Source organism: Vanacampus margaritifer, chromosome 1 (assembly GCF_051991255.1).
Source record: "Vanacampus margaritifer isolate UIUO_Vmar chromosome 1, RoL_Vmar_1.0, whole genome shotgun sequence".
Lineage (NCBI taxonomy): Eukaryota > Metazoa > Chordata > Actinopteri > Syngnathiformes > Syngnathidae > Vanacampus > Vanacampus margaritifer.
The window spans coordinates 52087379-52102875 of record NC_135432.1 but is presented as its reverse complement, the minus strand read 5'-3'; the positions used below and the strand labels follow the sequence as shown (position 1 = coordinate 52102875).

The following is a 15497-nucleotide window of genomic DNA, read 5'->3' as shown; positions in this document are numbered from 1 at the left end:
CCACAGTTTGGCTTTAGCCCCTCTTGCTAGCCTAGCTAGCTCCCTAGCAGGGAAACAATCACCCGGCGAGCTAGCTAGCTAGCACCTGGAGCTAAAGTCAAACTGTGGCATGTTTTTTACTTTGTGGACCTGGATTTGCCATCTCTGGCTGCTTGACTTTGTCACTATAGCAACACCACAAACCTTTTCTTCACTTAGGGTTTTTATCAAATGTCTTTCCAAAGTCACACCAGCCTTTGAATCGTAATTATATTTGTGAAGATTTTGATTTTAAAATGGGATGTCATTTGACTACTATAACAATCTGTGGTTTGTATGATAGTATCATTAACACCTGGGTATTCAGAATTGTCAGATTGTGTTACCACAGATGAGTTTACAGTTAGCCTAGCTTACGCTGCTCGCATTTGCTGTCAAGACATCTGGTTTGAGGGGAATGTCAGTGGAGATGTGACAGAGTACACAATCCATAAGAGCAGTGAGCACATTTGTAATGAGGCTCCTATTTAAACAAGTAAGCACCACTTGCAGTTAAATAAAAGTGGACCTGCCTGACCTCAATTTCTTCTCCACCTCATTAGCCCAGTTTCACTGGACTGGTTAAAGAGCATTAACTTGGATCTTAAGACAGGACACATGTAATGATACCAGAGCTTTCCAAGGCCAGTTAAGCACCTTAAATACCAATTCAATTTGTTTTCAAATTAAATTCGCAAAGAATAACAGTCGTCTGGCAAATTAACTGCCAATTTAGCTCAACACTGCCACAAAAACACTTAAATAAAATGCAGACAACGTCACCTTGTTGAATGTTTATTGAATTTACAAAATGTTTCAAGACCTAAAAAGCACTCACATTTTTTTTGCTGAATTGAAAAGAACTTTAGATTTTTTTCCACTGCCAATCTAAAAAAAAACGAAAAAAAAAAAAAAAAAAAACAAGACAAAAAAAAAACTCACTGGACATTAAGACAAAGATGTAGCCAGCACACAGTGCGTTACTTCCTGGTGACAGTCCAGTCCATGCAAGACTCCCACAAAGACTTTCACTACTTGACAAAGAGCAGCAGCTGCACAAACTCCAGGTGTCTTATCTTTGGAAACCAAGTAGCAAGGCCGTTGGAACTCTTCTTGCTGTCCAGTGAAGGACCACACATCAGCACCAGCGACTGAGGAGCAGAGGGGCCAAGACGACGGCCAGTATCAGCAAGTGGGGGGCGTTGATCCTGGAGCATGCGTTCATATTGGTCGTGTTAGTGGTGGCTGGTCCCATGGTGGAGCCAGTCAAAGTTGTGCCAGCCAAGGTTGTGCCAGCCAAGGTTGTGCCAGCCAAGGTTGTATTCGCCGATGCATCTGTGGTGCTCTGTCCATGGATCGCCTGCAACATAAATGAGCAAATACGTTTAGGCTGCTTATAAATCCCACCAGGTCACAATATAGCTAGAGAAGGGGGTGGCGGGGGGACCTGATGTCACTGCTAAATTAAACAAGAAAAATAAAGACTAAAAAAAAAAAAAAAAAGAGGGACTTTTCATAAGGTTACAGAAAATGAGGACCTGTTTCTTTGCATCCCAAATATTTGTTGGTATAAACTGATGATTTTGTTGCAATTTCTAACAGTTGTATCAAATCATTTAATTGTGCATTACGTCGACAGGCTGTGTTGTATTAGACTTTTTTCAGTCCAATCAAGTCGTGCTTCGATTCAGGAATGGGTAAAGTTAGCACAAATTAAAGAGGCAGCATTTAATTTTAAGCGCTCATATGAGCTCTTGTAAGTTTTATCATTAGAAGCAGGCAAAACACACAAAAAATCAAATAGGAGAAAACACAAACATTTTAAAACTACCATGCGACAAAGCCAAAAGCCTCGTTAATTGCAAATTAACGTAGCCAGCGTCAGCTGCAACCAGTAGTCTGGGCAGATCTTAAAATTCTGTTAGAAATAATTTGAAACTTACCTGTGTTGAAAGTGCAATAACCACGAGAACTCCAAAGAAGGCAACACACATCTTCATCTTGCTGTGAGTGTCAAGAAAGAGGCTTCTTCACCTAATGCCTGTGTAGGTAGGTAGATAAGTGGCAAGATGAGAAAGTAGGGGTGCAACCCATATTTATACCCCAGAAAACGTCACGCAACGACGCCCCGACGCTTACTCTGACCCGATGCATTCAGGTGCTGTCGGAAATGTTATACTTATCTGATTTAGATTGTTTTGTTTTTAATATATGTTACTAATTACAAGTTATGTATTTGAGTTTATAATTAAAAAGCAAAGTCAATTATAAATTACACAAATGTTACCTTTACCTTCATAATTAGTTTGATGGACATACAGACCCACTCAAATAATTTAACATTATATTACCATTGTTGTGCGCTATTTGTTTTGTCTGGCACTGCCAGACACAAAACATTACAGCAGGGATGACCAACCTTTTTGAAATTCGTTGATCATTTTTATGGTATTTCACAGTAATTAGGACACAGATAAATATGAAAAACTTTATTTGTATAATTCTCATACATTTTTAAATGATCACTTCTAAATCATTCTTAGGAAATAACAGTGTGCAATCTCTGGTAAGCATTTTTTTTTAAACAGGCCTGTGGGCTATATGTGGTCCTTGGGGGCCACCATGTTGGTAACATCTGGATTACAGGGTAAAATTATTAATTAAAAAAAACTGCAAAATGTAATGTATATACAATTATTAAAAATGTGCAGTGTGCTGCCACTTCACTTCATAGTGTTGTCATTATGGACACTATACTATTGTATACACAGCATCAACCTCACATGAAATTTTGAATTTTAATATTGCAATACTGCACTGCTCTGTTGTTATTCCAAAGTGATACAAATATAAAAGCAGGTGGATATTTCAGCAAAATATTTTAATATAGAAAGTTGCTAAAGAGCGCCCTCTCCTGGATAGTTGTCAGAGCCAATTTGAGCGATTTAATTTGTTTTGACCATATACGTTTTCCGTAGTCGTCCTCCTTTTTATTTATTCCGGTAGAAACAACCCCGAGTGCAAAAGGACGCATAAAACGCCACTGGATTCTATCACAACACAGACAAATCCGAGGCGTTTTTGCAAAGCTTTATTATACACCTCCATGCTGCTGTGCGGTATTTCGACCGTAAGCCGGACGCTAACGAGATGGGGATGGAGGTCACACCGAGGTGGCCTCCTCCACCGGTCCTTCTTTTGTAGCTCTAGCCGCTGTCATGGTGTTTCCGCCGGCGAGGGCAGCGCTCAGTCCGACTCCGCAGAGCCTGGCTCTGCTCAGGGGCTGTACCGCGACACCGTGCTCCTTCCCCGGACGGAGTTCCCCATGAAACTGGCCGGACAGAAGCTGCTTGACAGAGAAGTCGAGATTCAGGAGGTACGAGAAGCTTTAAGACAAACCTTCAGTCAAAAAACTCGGGTTGTTTGATGACTTCCTTATTGACGCGTTTTAGTACTGTACTCGGTAGTTTGCACCTGTTTTATTAGTGTTGCTAATTAACCCTGATGTTTTTGTTTACTTTATTTACTAGCTACATTGTAAAGCAGTAAAGTTACACATCACTGCAAACTTAAACTCTGACTAGTAATTAAACGACTACAGTAATGAGTTAAGTACTTCCTTAACAATGTCAACCAAAACAACCGTCTGTCTGTATGTATGTCTGTCTGTCTGTCTAACATCTACTTGTGTGTTTTATTCGTAGAAGTGTGGATTTGCACGTTTGTACAACTGGCAGAGCGAGAGGAAAGGCAAGAAGTTTTGCCTTCACGATGGACCCCCATACGCCAATGGAGACCCACACGTCGGACACGCGCTCAACAAGGTCATCATTTTATGCCATTCCACCCCCCCCCCACCCCCTCTCTCCCTCCGTCATAGAACTGCTTCAATTAGTGATGGGAAAATAAATCTTAATGAAGATCTTGTAATATTTTTTGACTCCTCTAGATGGTGATCTTGGCTTAAAGGTGCAAGGAAATTCATTACAGCCACAATTGATTGCATTTTTAAACCAAGAGTGCCATCTAGAGGAGTAAAAAATATATATATCACAAGTGCTCATGAAGCTTCATTTTTCCATTACTAGTTGAAATAATCAACTGTAGATCCGTATTAAGCAGCCAGGATTGTATTTTACTTGCAAAAAAAAATAGCATTAATTACAATTTTAGCTCAAAATATATTCAATATACTGTATTGTTGATCATTGATAAAGAACTGTGTCATTCCAACTATTCATTCCTTTGAGCCAGATCCTGAAAGACATCCATAACCGTTTTGAGATGCTGAGGGGTCGACAGGTCCACTACATCCCTGGCTGGGATTGTCACGGCCTTCCTATTGAGCTAAAAGCTTTGGGTGAACTGGGTTCCGTGGATCTCAGCCCTCTGCAGATCAGGGACAAAGGTAAGAAAAAATACAGGTCGTAGCAGGTGGCCCTATAAACTTGCAGTGTGTTGGATGTGATTTGCCATGTTGGTTTCTATGCAGCTCGTAAGTTTGCAAAGGGGGCCATAGAGCGTCAGAAGGCTGCTTTCCAGCGTTGGGGGGTGATGGCTGACTGGGGTCAGTGCTACTACACTTATGATGGTGCTTATGAGGCCGCTCAGCTGAAAGTGTTCCAGGAAATGCATAGCAAGGTGAGCCATTAAAAAAACAAAACAATTTTGAATATACATATTTACCCATCTAAATTGGACATTTTCTTTCTTTCCTTTTCTTTTTTTTTTTTTTTTTTTTACAAAATCTCCCAAACATTTTTGTTTGTACAGATTTTAGGTCATGTAGTATCATAATATAATTCGTAAAGTCAGATGGGATAGGCTCCAGCTCCCCTGCAACGCTAATCAAGACAAGTGCTATAGATAATGGTGGGTTGTGAAAACTCAGATTCATAGTGTTTTCATCTCCTGCAGTTGTCAACCATTTTGAATGCCCATTACAGTACCTCAAATTGCAAGATGAGTCTTTTTACAGAATGCTTTTTTTTTTTACATTTGCATATGTTTCCTTCATTCAAGTGTATTCATTCGACTGTGTTGTCCCTTAGGGGCTCATCTATCAAGACTACAAGCCTGTTTTTTGGTCTCCCTCATCAAGGTATGAAGCTATTTGTAGCATTTGCTGCAGCATTTGTAATTTGCCACATGAAGCATTTTTAGTACCCGGGAAAGTTGGTTATTAAAGGATGAACAAAAAAGCAATGATCAAACTTTTGCCTTGGAAGATCAAAGCCTTTAGTTGTTTGTAGTGATTAAAAAGAAAAGAGAGAATAGAAAACGGTGTGTGTAGTGCCTCAAACTGTTGGCTGCCGATATGGTCATGAGAGATTTTCCATTATAGCAAGTTCGTTATTGTGTAAGTGTGTTTCTAACTGTTTGTTTTTTCTTTCTGTGGCAACAGCATATTTCAGCATTTTCACTCATTTTATAAAGCACAGCCCATACATTTCTTGACCCAATCATTCGATATTTGTGCTGTTAGAACTGCCTTAGCTGAGGCAGAACTGGAGTACAACCCCGAGCATCTCAGCAAAACTATCTATGCCGCATTCCCACTGACCACATTGCCGCCTAAGATAGCATCTAAAGCAGGTAAGGCAAATGATCTCGTGGGTCACCACCCAAAAAAGCATTTTTTTTGTTGTTGATCTTGACATTTGTTCATCTGCAGGTCAGGGTGACGTTTCTGTATTGGTGTGGACCACACAGCCTTGGACTATCCCCGCTAATCAGGCAGTCTGCTACATGCCAAATGCAAAGTAAGCAGCAGTCTGCATGTGCAAATGTTCTTGTAATTGAGAGATGACTTCAACCACTGGTTCAAAATGCAATTAAAACAATCAAGGAAATAAATGTGATTATAAGGATTACTGGTTGATGAAAACGTCAATGTGTGAAGAGTCACAAAGGCTTGATGGTGTAATATATTTATAGGTACTCTGTGGTGAGGAGGAAAGACAACTCTCAACTGCTCTTAGTGGCCACTGAGCGCTCTGTTAGCATGGCAGCAGTGTTGGGAACAGAACTGGAGAGTGTCGCCACATTCACTGGTAACCTCACACTTGTCAAAGTTGTCTTGTCTGCGCAAAAGAAAAGAAAAAAAAAAACTCACATGAATGTCTTGTATCCCACCAATAGGATCCGAACTAGAGGGTGGACTCTGCAAGCATCCCACTATTCCTGACAAGGAAGTTCCACTTTTGCCCGCTAATCATGTGACAATGGCAAAAGGAACAGGATTGGTGCATACGGCACCCGCTCACGGCATGGACGATTACAGCGTGGCTTCTCAGTTTAAACTTCCTGTGGTATGTTCTACTTAGTGAGACCCCCCCCCCCCCCCCCAAAAAAAAAGAAGAGGAAAAAAAGCAACTAGTGTGAGAAAAGCCAAACTTGCTCGGTAGGGGTGGGAATCTTTGTCTCACGATTCGATTCAATTCAGATTTTTGGGTCTGCAATTCAATTCAGAATTGATTTTTGATTCAAAACGATTTTCGATTCAAAATGATTTGATGGACAATGATTTCTGCTTTAATCCATAGATGTGCAAAGAATTGTCATGATCTACTCTAGTCTGGTTTGCAAGACAGAAAGACAAATGGCGACATTAAAATGTATTTTCTTTTTCTTTATTTAAAAACTTTTATTACGTTTTGAATTGTAAGGAAAGGGCCTTTATTCCTGGCTCATAGCACACGCTCGGTCTACCTAACTTCCTGTAGTGTGTTCCCTCACTCTAATCCAGGGATAGGCAAGTTCGGTCCTAGAGCGCCGCAGTCCTGCATGTTTTCGGTGTCTCCTGTTTCCAAACCCAGGTGTTTCAAATCATCAGCTCATCATTAGTTTCTGCAGGAGCCTCTCAGCTGTGTTCGAGGAGGGAGACATCAAAAGCTTGCAGGACTGCGGCTCTCTAGGACCAAACTTGCCTAACATGAACTCAGACTAACAATACTATTGTTACAGTATCAAGCCGTTGCTTACACTCCAGTTAAGGTTAACTGTAAAGCTAAACACACAAAACGAAGAAAATTACACGCACAGTGCACACTTAAATGCAAACATACATTCTTTAGCTTGTTTCCTGACCGTAGCTAGCTCAAGGCTAACGCACAATAGAAAGCGCCGTTGACTCGCTAAAGCTAATTTGCACGCTACTAACGGCACTTTTATCACTCAAAAAGAACAGCTACTCATACAAAAACGTTTCAGGAATGTACACAGAGAAGCTCGTTAACATTACTCACCGGCATATGTTTTTCCTACTTACCAGAACGCGCAGAACCACACTGCCCCTGAGTGGCTAAATCGTGTACAACATGAACAGCGCTCCCAATAAAGGCACACACAAACAAGGGAAAGGCAGTATAAAATAATTGAAATGAAATCGATTTTGGGACATGTTATGTCGATTCTGAATCCTAGTTAAATGAGAAATGATTTTTTGGCACACCCCTAGTGCTTGGCGTGGATTCAACTGTTGTGGTTGTTTTTAAGGAGTGTATGGTGGACGAGGATGGCAAGTTCACAGAACTGGCAGGGCCCGAGCTCCAGCATCTGTCTGTGTTTAAAGAAGGCAATGAAAAAGGTACTGAGAAAATGTGTCCAAAAAAATGGTAGTATTTCATTTGTTGTCTGGGATTGGATGACGTTACTTCTTCCTCTTTATTAGTGATCTGCATGCTGAAGGAATCTGACGCTTTGCTGAAAGAAGAAGATTGCGTTCATAGTTATCCGTATGACTGGAGGACGAAGCAACCTGTTGTCATCCGGCCCAGCAAACAGTGGTTCATTAACACCGGTTCACTCAAGGACAAGGCAAAGGTCAACATTTGTTTTGAATTTTCTTCACTCTGTGTTGTTGTTAGAGGTAGACCGATATGCTTTTTTCAGGGTCAAAACTATACCGATTATCGGTAGTCAGGGAGCCCGATAACCGATATTTGAAGCCAATATACATTTACAGAAAGAAAAGAAAACATTGGTATCTTCTTTTTTTTAAATAATAAAATAATAATAAAAATTCCAGCACTTGACTTCTTAAATGCCTTCAAGGACATGTTTATTAAACAACTTTTGTGATTTCAAAGGTTTTTTAACTCCCAAATAGCCGCTAACATTTAGCTAGCGGGCTAACCATTCACCCACACACTAACCCCTCCCAAATAGCTGCTAGATCTAACGGTTAGCTTGCGGGCTAATAGCCGCTAATTGCTGCTTATTGGCTGTTAGCGCTGCACGAGCAACCAATCAGATGGTGCTGTGGGCGGGCCAGTGCTGCAGGGACTCATGATGATGACTCAGAGCAGACGGAGGAGAACAGCACCCGCCAGAGCAAAAATAACAGTTTTTAATATATATCGGCCATCAAAACAAAAAAAGAGGCCAATGCTGATATTCATAAAATGCTGAATATCGGCGCCGATTATCGGTCTATCCCTAGTTGTTGTTGTGGCACATAAGTAATGTCTGGCTTGTGTGTGTGTGTCCAGGATGCGCTACAAAAGGTTCGCGTTATACCGGAGTCGGCACGGAGCAGCCTCGTGGTCATGCTGGACAGACGCACTTACTGGTGCATCTCACGGCAGCGCAGCTGGGGAGTCCCCATCCCGGTCTTCTACCACAAAGAGACTGGAGAGGCGCTCATCAACAAGTAATACTGTGTACAAAATAAACATCATCATCCTGGATTGCAAAAAATTTGAAAATCAGTTGAAAGTGTTGTGCCTGTGCAGACACACTGTGTCCCACATAGCGACTCTCTTCAAGGAGAAGGGCAGTGACTGTTGGTGGGAGCTTCCAATCGACACTTTCCTGCCAGCAGATGTGCTCAAGAAGGTGAGTGTGTGTGTGAGTGTGTACTCACTGGACACTTCATTAGGCACAGCCGCATGTTTAAATGACCAGAGCTTGATCAAAATTCACTTGTATCTCAAAGTGCAATGAAATGTAGTGCGTGATTGATGGTAACTAGAAAAGCAACGGAACTCATGATCCATTCTTTCAATACAGGAAAATTATTTTCCGATTTGTTTGATTTCTAGCTCGAGACTAATTCAAGAGTTGTGGTTATCTTTAATATAGAGCAGTGGCTCTCAATATTTTTCCAGCCAAGTACCCTTTAACCAGCGCAAGGGATTTTTTTTTGGTGAAAAACAGGAAAGACTTAAAATAGAGTTCCATCCTTGAATGATTGATCAAGCTTTGGATCTTCATTTGTATTGTGGTCTCTCTTGAACTTGTTGGAAATAAATTGATAGAACTAAAAAAAAGAGAAAGAATAAATTTATTTATAAATATTTGTGCACATTAAAATCATCACCACAAACGGACCCCTTTTGGGGGCAAAGATCTGTTCTCAAAAAGAAACCACTAACTTAATTTTAAATATAGTTTTGAAATGATTGACAGGTGGCATATGATATAACTGGGTGGGTCGAACCATTCTGCTATCAGGAGAATCACGTTTTTTAGGACAATGAAATTGAATAGCCTACTGAATAAAACATTTATTTGATTAACATAGCTGTTCGATACCTGCTCCCCCCCAAAGTCATGTGTCGTTGTGTCCTTGGGCAAGGCACTTCACACACATTGCCTCCAGTGCTACTCACACTGGTGTATGGAAGGTGCGAATGTTTGGTGGTGGTCTGAGGGGCCGTAGGCGCACACTGGCAGCCACGATACTAAAAAGTAGTTTACCGCCACCAGAGTGTGAATGTGTGAGTGCGTGAATAATGTATCCATTCCACCATAAAGCGTCTTTGAGTTTCTAGAAAGAAAAGCGCTATATAAATCTGATGCATTATTATTATTTATTATTGTGAAATATTTACATAATTTTGGATTTTTGCATCAATGCTACTTTTGAAATGTATTTGAAAATCTCCCGTACCCTGTGGAGTGGCTTCACGTACCCCCATTTGAGAAGTACTGAAGTGTAATTGTGCATCCACTACAGTAGATGGCAGTAGCGCTCTCATTGTCAGCGAGTGCGCTAGCGAGTATTTCCTCCGCTGCAGAGGCGTCATTACAGCAGTTTTCTAGACAAACGATACGATTTGTAGTAGCGGCAGAGTTGGGGCCGGTGCAAAATATGTGTTTTCCTCTTGGGGGCGGTGTTTCAAAAGAAATAATTGAGAAACACTGGTTTAACCTTTTGTGGCGAGTATTTTGTAGTAGATCAGAATGAGAGACACTGTTTTTGCATCAGGACAGAGCAGCTCTATACTATATATAGATATCTATACTATTATATAAATAGTCTTTCATCTTTATCTTTTTAACTACCTTATGATTGGCTCGTGAGTGTGTTGGTCACTGTTTTCCTGTTTGCTGTCCTGATCAGAGTAAAGCAGGGCCCGCGACTGACTATGTCCGTGGAGAAGACGTGCTTGACATCTGGTTTGACAGCGGAACGTCATGGGCAGCCGTCCTAGAAGGTAAAACTCATCGTATCAGCAATTATACCTGAAGGAGCGCCATCTTAAACTTGTCATAATGACTATGGCCATTTGGGGGCGACAGTCACATGTGGTTACAGTAGGCATGTGATGCAAAGTTGACCAGGGAAAGTGAGGAATTTGTTTTCAGTGCGGAAAATCCACCAGGGCTCCATCACGAACCACCTACTTATTTTTGAGGAGACATGCAATTTCTTTTCACCATTTTAAAAGGTTCCCAGGTGTTTTATTTTTCTTAATGTGTTTGTGATATGTTATCAGCCACATACCCCAAAGATCAATAATTATACGGTAGTACGAATTACATACTTAGGTATTGTCATTGTCATACTCCGCCTCATACTGCTGGGCAAGTCCAACTTTTGTTACCATGACGACTAGGAGCAGAACCCCAATTGCAGTGACTTTCAGACTGTGTAGACTCCCACTATTGCTTGAAAGTGGCTCTGAATCTGGTCATATGGGTGTGGAAACTCGCAGCTGGGGTGGTCATCATGTGAATTTGCCCGATTGTGATGCCATAAATGAATTCAATAAAAAATCACAAAAATATGTAGATAACTAAACATTTGCTTTTGATTTATGTTTAATTTCACACTTGAGTGCTGCTGGGATGGTAGTTGGCTATTCCAGAAAGCCAACCATTTGTATGCAAACATTGAAAAAGTTTCCCACTGTTGTGGTTTCCAGAAGAGCTGGATGGCGACTCTGAGGAGTCTGAGCCTCGTCTCAGCTGGCTCCCGGCGCCACTGCGCAAACCGCTGGGCACAGGTTGTTGGAGCAATTTGCTTCCCGGTCCACCGCGATCGGCTGTTTCCCTTTTTGCCCGGCGCTCACTCCGCTTGTTGCTCCCGAATGCTCGTTGGGCTTTCGTGGCACATCAGTGGTCACGTCCTCACCATCCTCTGCATGCAGGACTCCTCCTTTACCAGCAGTTTTCTGTGCCGAAAGCTTGAGGAGGAGCCTAGTCTCATTTCCGATGACCTCTGACCTGGGACATGTTAACCTTTTACTAAAACCACTCCGGTCACTCTGCTAACAGCTGTCGCCCTCTTTCTGATGTTTCCACATCTTCAGTGCTCTCTGGACAAGAACTAACAGAAAGTAAGCCTACTCAATTGCTGGCATGACAGTGGGCCTCTTTTGCTTTCCCCTAAAGAGACAGACTGCAGGGCGGACGCGTACGTGGAAGGGAAGGACCAGATCGGAGGCTGGTTCCAGTCGTCGCTGCTCACCAGCGTCGCCGTCAGGAACAAGGCGCCTTACAAGTGAGTTTTCCACAACATGAATTGAAAACAGTTTTACGAGGGAGCAGGCAGTGAGAACAGACAGAAATGACTTTGAATCCGAATCGTCTTCATTGGCCGGCAATAAAAAAGGAATTTGGCCGTTTTTTTCCACCTTAACTCATTCACTGCCATTGATGGCTATAGACGTCAGAAATTCATTTAGGCTATTTTTATTAGTAAAACATTTTTTCCCACTTTTGTTAACAAGAGTTAATTAGAACAGATATAAAAATTGGGATTAATTGTGAGTTAACTAGTGAAGTCATGCGATTAATTAATTATGATTTACGATTTCTTAAAAATCTTTTCTTTAAAAAAAAGATTATTAAAATGTTTTCATAAATTAGGGGCATCAGGCGATTAAAATTTGTAATCGTAATTAATCGTATGACTTCACTAGTTAACTCACAATTAATCACAAATTTTACATCTGTTCTAAATGTACAAAAAATAATAATTTCTAGGTTTTTACACTCTTGTTAACAAAAATTGGGGGAAAAATGTTAAATATAAATAGTTCAAATGAACTTTAGACGTCTATAGCCGTCATTGGCAGCGAATGAGTTAATGTAAAATATGGTCTCGTGTGTGTGACGTCTGCCATTTGCCTGGTGGCTGAAACCATAATGAGGACAAGCTATGTACAAAAATTGAGGAATAGATAGTCTTACTTGGGTACTAAAGCAAAAAAATAAAAAATCTAAATTGCATTTAGAATATATACTGTGCCCAAACAATCTGCTGCAGTAATGAATGAAATAACTCAACTTCCATCTTGATTGTTTACAACGTTAATGTTGTGTGTGTTTATGTAGATCACTGGTGGTCCATGGGTTTGCAGTCAATGAGAAGGGAGAGAAAATGTCCAAATCTCTTGGGAATGTGGTGGATCCGGATGTAGTGGTCAATGGTGGGAAGGTAAAAAAAAAAGAGTCTAATCTTATTTTTTAGGTCGGGGTCAGTTTCATGTTGCACGCACATGTCTGTGAATGGATTGCTGTAGTTCTGTCTACGGAAACAGGACGCGTACAATGGACAGCGGTGGCAACAAATAGTCTTGAGTCGCCTTACTGTATTTGTGTGCGCTTTTAAATAATACAGTGTAGAGGCGCTAAATATGAAATAATTCATTTTTTTAAAAACTTACTGTATGAATATACTCGCAGGGCCACCAAAAAATGTTTCCGTTTTTACTGTATTTGACCCAAATAATTTTTCCTTTCCAGGACGGCAACATGCCAGCTTACGGCGCAGACGTGCTGCGATGGTGGGTGGCCGAGTCCAACATATTTTCCGAGGTTCAGATCGGACCTTCGGCCTTAAACTCGGCCCGAGACAACATCAACAAGGTAGCGTTGCGTTGCGCCGATCGCGTCGTCCTCAACCCCTCAATTTGTTCTTCTTCATCACTAACAGATGAGAAACACTTTGCGCTTCCTTCTCGGCAACCTGCACGGCTTTGACCCACGGGTTCAGGCTGTGGAGGCCAAAGAGATGATGTACGTCGACCAGTACATGTTGCACCTGCTGCGCGAGTACAGCATGAAGGTAATGCTGGATTTATACCGCGTGGGGACACAAATGTAGACAAGCCACAGCAGACTTGAAGATATCTCACGGCGCACTTGCCTTGGCGGAGGTCTGCATTTGAATCGTAACACATCCGTTTACAGGTGACAGATGCTTACAGTGCGTTCGACGCTGCCCGAGTCATTCGCCTCCTCCAAGCCTTCGTGAGCAGAGACCTCTCCAGCTTTTATTTCAGCATCATCAAAGACAGGTGACGTCCTTTTGTCTTCACCGACACGATGACGTAATGCATCTCTAAACTGGCATTCTTGCCTCTTCCTCTCAGGTTGTACTGCGATCCCAAGGACTCGCTGGGCCGAAGATCTTGCCAGACAGTCTTGGAGGAAATTCTGGACGGGTTGACAAGATCCATCGCCCCCATCCTGCCACATCTGGCCGAAGACGTGTACGCTCATACACCGGGACATGAAGGTGGGTAACGCGCGGCGCAAACCGTTGAAGTCGTCCACATGCCTCAAGTGTCTGTGTGGTGCTTGTGCAGAAAAGGAGACGCTATTCAGGAGCGGTTGGATCAAATGCAGCTCTGTGTGGAGGCAACCCGGACTGGAGGAGGCGGTGGAGGCGGCGTGCGCCATCAGGGATTCCTTTTTGTCTTCGATTCCTGGCAAAAACGCGGCTCAGTATGACCTCACCATCGCCATTGAGCCCGGACTCCTGTTTGAACTCATGGAGGTACGATGACACCAAAGAAGATAATTCAATTAGGAACATTTTTTTTAGAGGCTATTGTTTTGCTTGTTTGTTGTATTACTATATATAAAACTCATTTAAATGTATACACATACGGCTGTTTTTGATTTTTCATATGAGGAATGTTAAACTTAGTGATTGGAAAATGAAGCTTCATGAAGCACTTGCCATATTTTTTTCTCCTCTAGATGGTGCTCTTGCTTTAGTGCAATGGAAAGTGATTAAAATTCCACTGCATCTTTTACCCATTCAAACCCAAAAATGTGTAAATATGTTTTTTATTACTATATTTTATTTTGTCTTTCACTCCCCAAAACATATTTTAACTTTATTTTTTTTTTTATGCAAGAGCATACAGAAGGCTTTGATGCAGCTTCTGACATGAAGAGGTGGCTTAAAGCAATGGTGGCTATTGCAAAAAACGGCCAGCAGGTGGCAGCAGAGTATAAGAGATCAACCAGGGCCATGTTGCAAAAAGCTCTTTTTCCAGACTGTTTTAAATAAATTAGCTATATTCTAATGCTAATTGCTACAAAACAGATACAGATAGAAATATTCTTTTTTTCCTGATGAAAAAAGAGACTCTAATCTTTCTTTTGGTAGGTTCCATGTTTTTATAGTAATAGAACATAATATTCTGTGGGCCTTGCAAAATCAGTCAAAATCCAGCTAAACAGAGAAGGGGGTTGCTTCAGTGAAAATGTCTGGGAGTGAATGAGTTAAACTAAAAATATCATGTGTGTAACGGTCCTCATTGGGGTCATAATTTAACATGTGCGTCACCTTTTTAGTCTCTTCAAGAGGAGCCCTCATCCACTTCCTCCCAGCTCGTTGAGCTCATGATGGCGGCCCGGGTCAAGCTGAGGAGCACGCTGCCTCGTGACCTCCCCTCCGACACGCTCATGAGCCGCGGCACATTCCTCATCAACTTGGAAGGTGAGCTACAGCGGCGCAACCTTAATCCAAAGCCAGTTGCTAACTGTACGCGTACGTGTGATCAGGTGGTGTTATTCGAGAGGAGAGTAGCTACACTGTAGCCGCGGTGCCCACCTCCGCCGATCGATGCCCACGATGTCGACGCTACACCGCCGAGTCGGCAGACTGCCTGTGCCCACGCTGTCAGACTGTTGTCGCCAAAGCTCAGTAATGGGTCCAAAACAGCCTGTCGTCATGGAAACGTGCTGGTTTTGTCCTCGCTGACGTAACAAGCACTCCTAAGAGCTTCCCAGAGACTTTTATACTGACATGGTTTACTGTATTTATAATGGAATGCACTGACTGAAGTTGAGTGCATAAGAAAAGCCAGTCAAGTTTTAGTTTTGTGTACATAAGTATGGAGGATAAATTCATTACATAAGCATCACTATGTGATTATGACAGCAGTACATGAGGTGTCTACCTTTTGTATAATAAATCATGGTTGTAAATTGCACTCATGGGGAGAAAA

At 41.8% G+C, this 15497-nt stretch overlaps 1 protein-coding gene and 1 long non-coding RNA gene across 4 annotated transcripts; one reads left to right on the top strand and one right to left on the bottom strand.

Annotated features, from left to right (window-relative positions):
• Positions 1 to 800: 800 nt before the first annotated feature.
• LOC144058076 (uncharacterized) lies at positions 801 to 2139 on the bottom strand. The gene is made up of 2 exons (XR_013295379.1): positions 1962 to 2139; positions 801 to 1378 (listed from the first exon to the last, which is right to left on the bottom strand). It is a non-coding gene; the product is annotated as an uncharacterized LOC144058076 (long non-coding RNA).
• An 869-nt stretch (positions 2140 to 3008) lies between these two features.
• On the top strand, positions 3009 to 15482 carry iars2 (isoleucyl-tRNA synthetase 2, mitochondrial). Of its 3 annotated transcripts, none has more exons than XM_077584003.1 (24): positions 3009 to 3394; positions 3723 to 3842; positions 4273 to 4426; positions 4511 to 4659; positions 5070 to 5119; positions 5504 to 5613; positions 5693 to 5780; positions 5956 to 6071; positions 6160 to 6329; positions 7516 to 7606; positions 7691 to 7842; positions 8511 to 8671; positions 8754 to 8856; positions 10367 to 10460; positions 11175 to 11252; positions 11641 to 11749; positions 12586 to 12688; positions 12997 to 13119; positions 13187 to 13318; positions 13444 to 13550; positions 13626 to 13771; positions 13842 to 14032; positions 14842 to 14986; positions 15052 to 15482. In XM_077584003.1, the coding sequence occupies exons 1-24, from the start codon at positions 3125 to 3127 to the stop codon at positions 15195 to 15197; spliced, it is 3108 nt and encodes a 1035-aa protein (XP_077440129.1). In that variant the 5' UTR covers positions 3009 to 3124; the 3' UTR covers positions 15198 to 15482. The 3 variants fall into 3 exon arrangements, with proteins under 3 accessions (XP_077440129.1, XP_077440041.1, XP_077440216.1); XM_077583915.1 differs by having other exon boundaries at positions 11172 to 11252; XM_077584090.1 differs by lacking the exon at positions 11175 to 11252.
• The last annotated feature ends 15 nt before the right edge of the window (positions 15483 to 15497 follow it).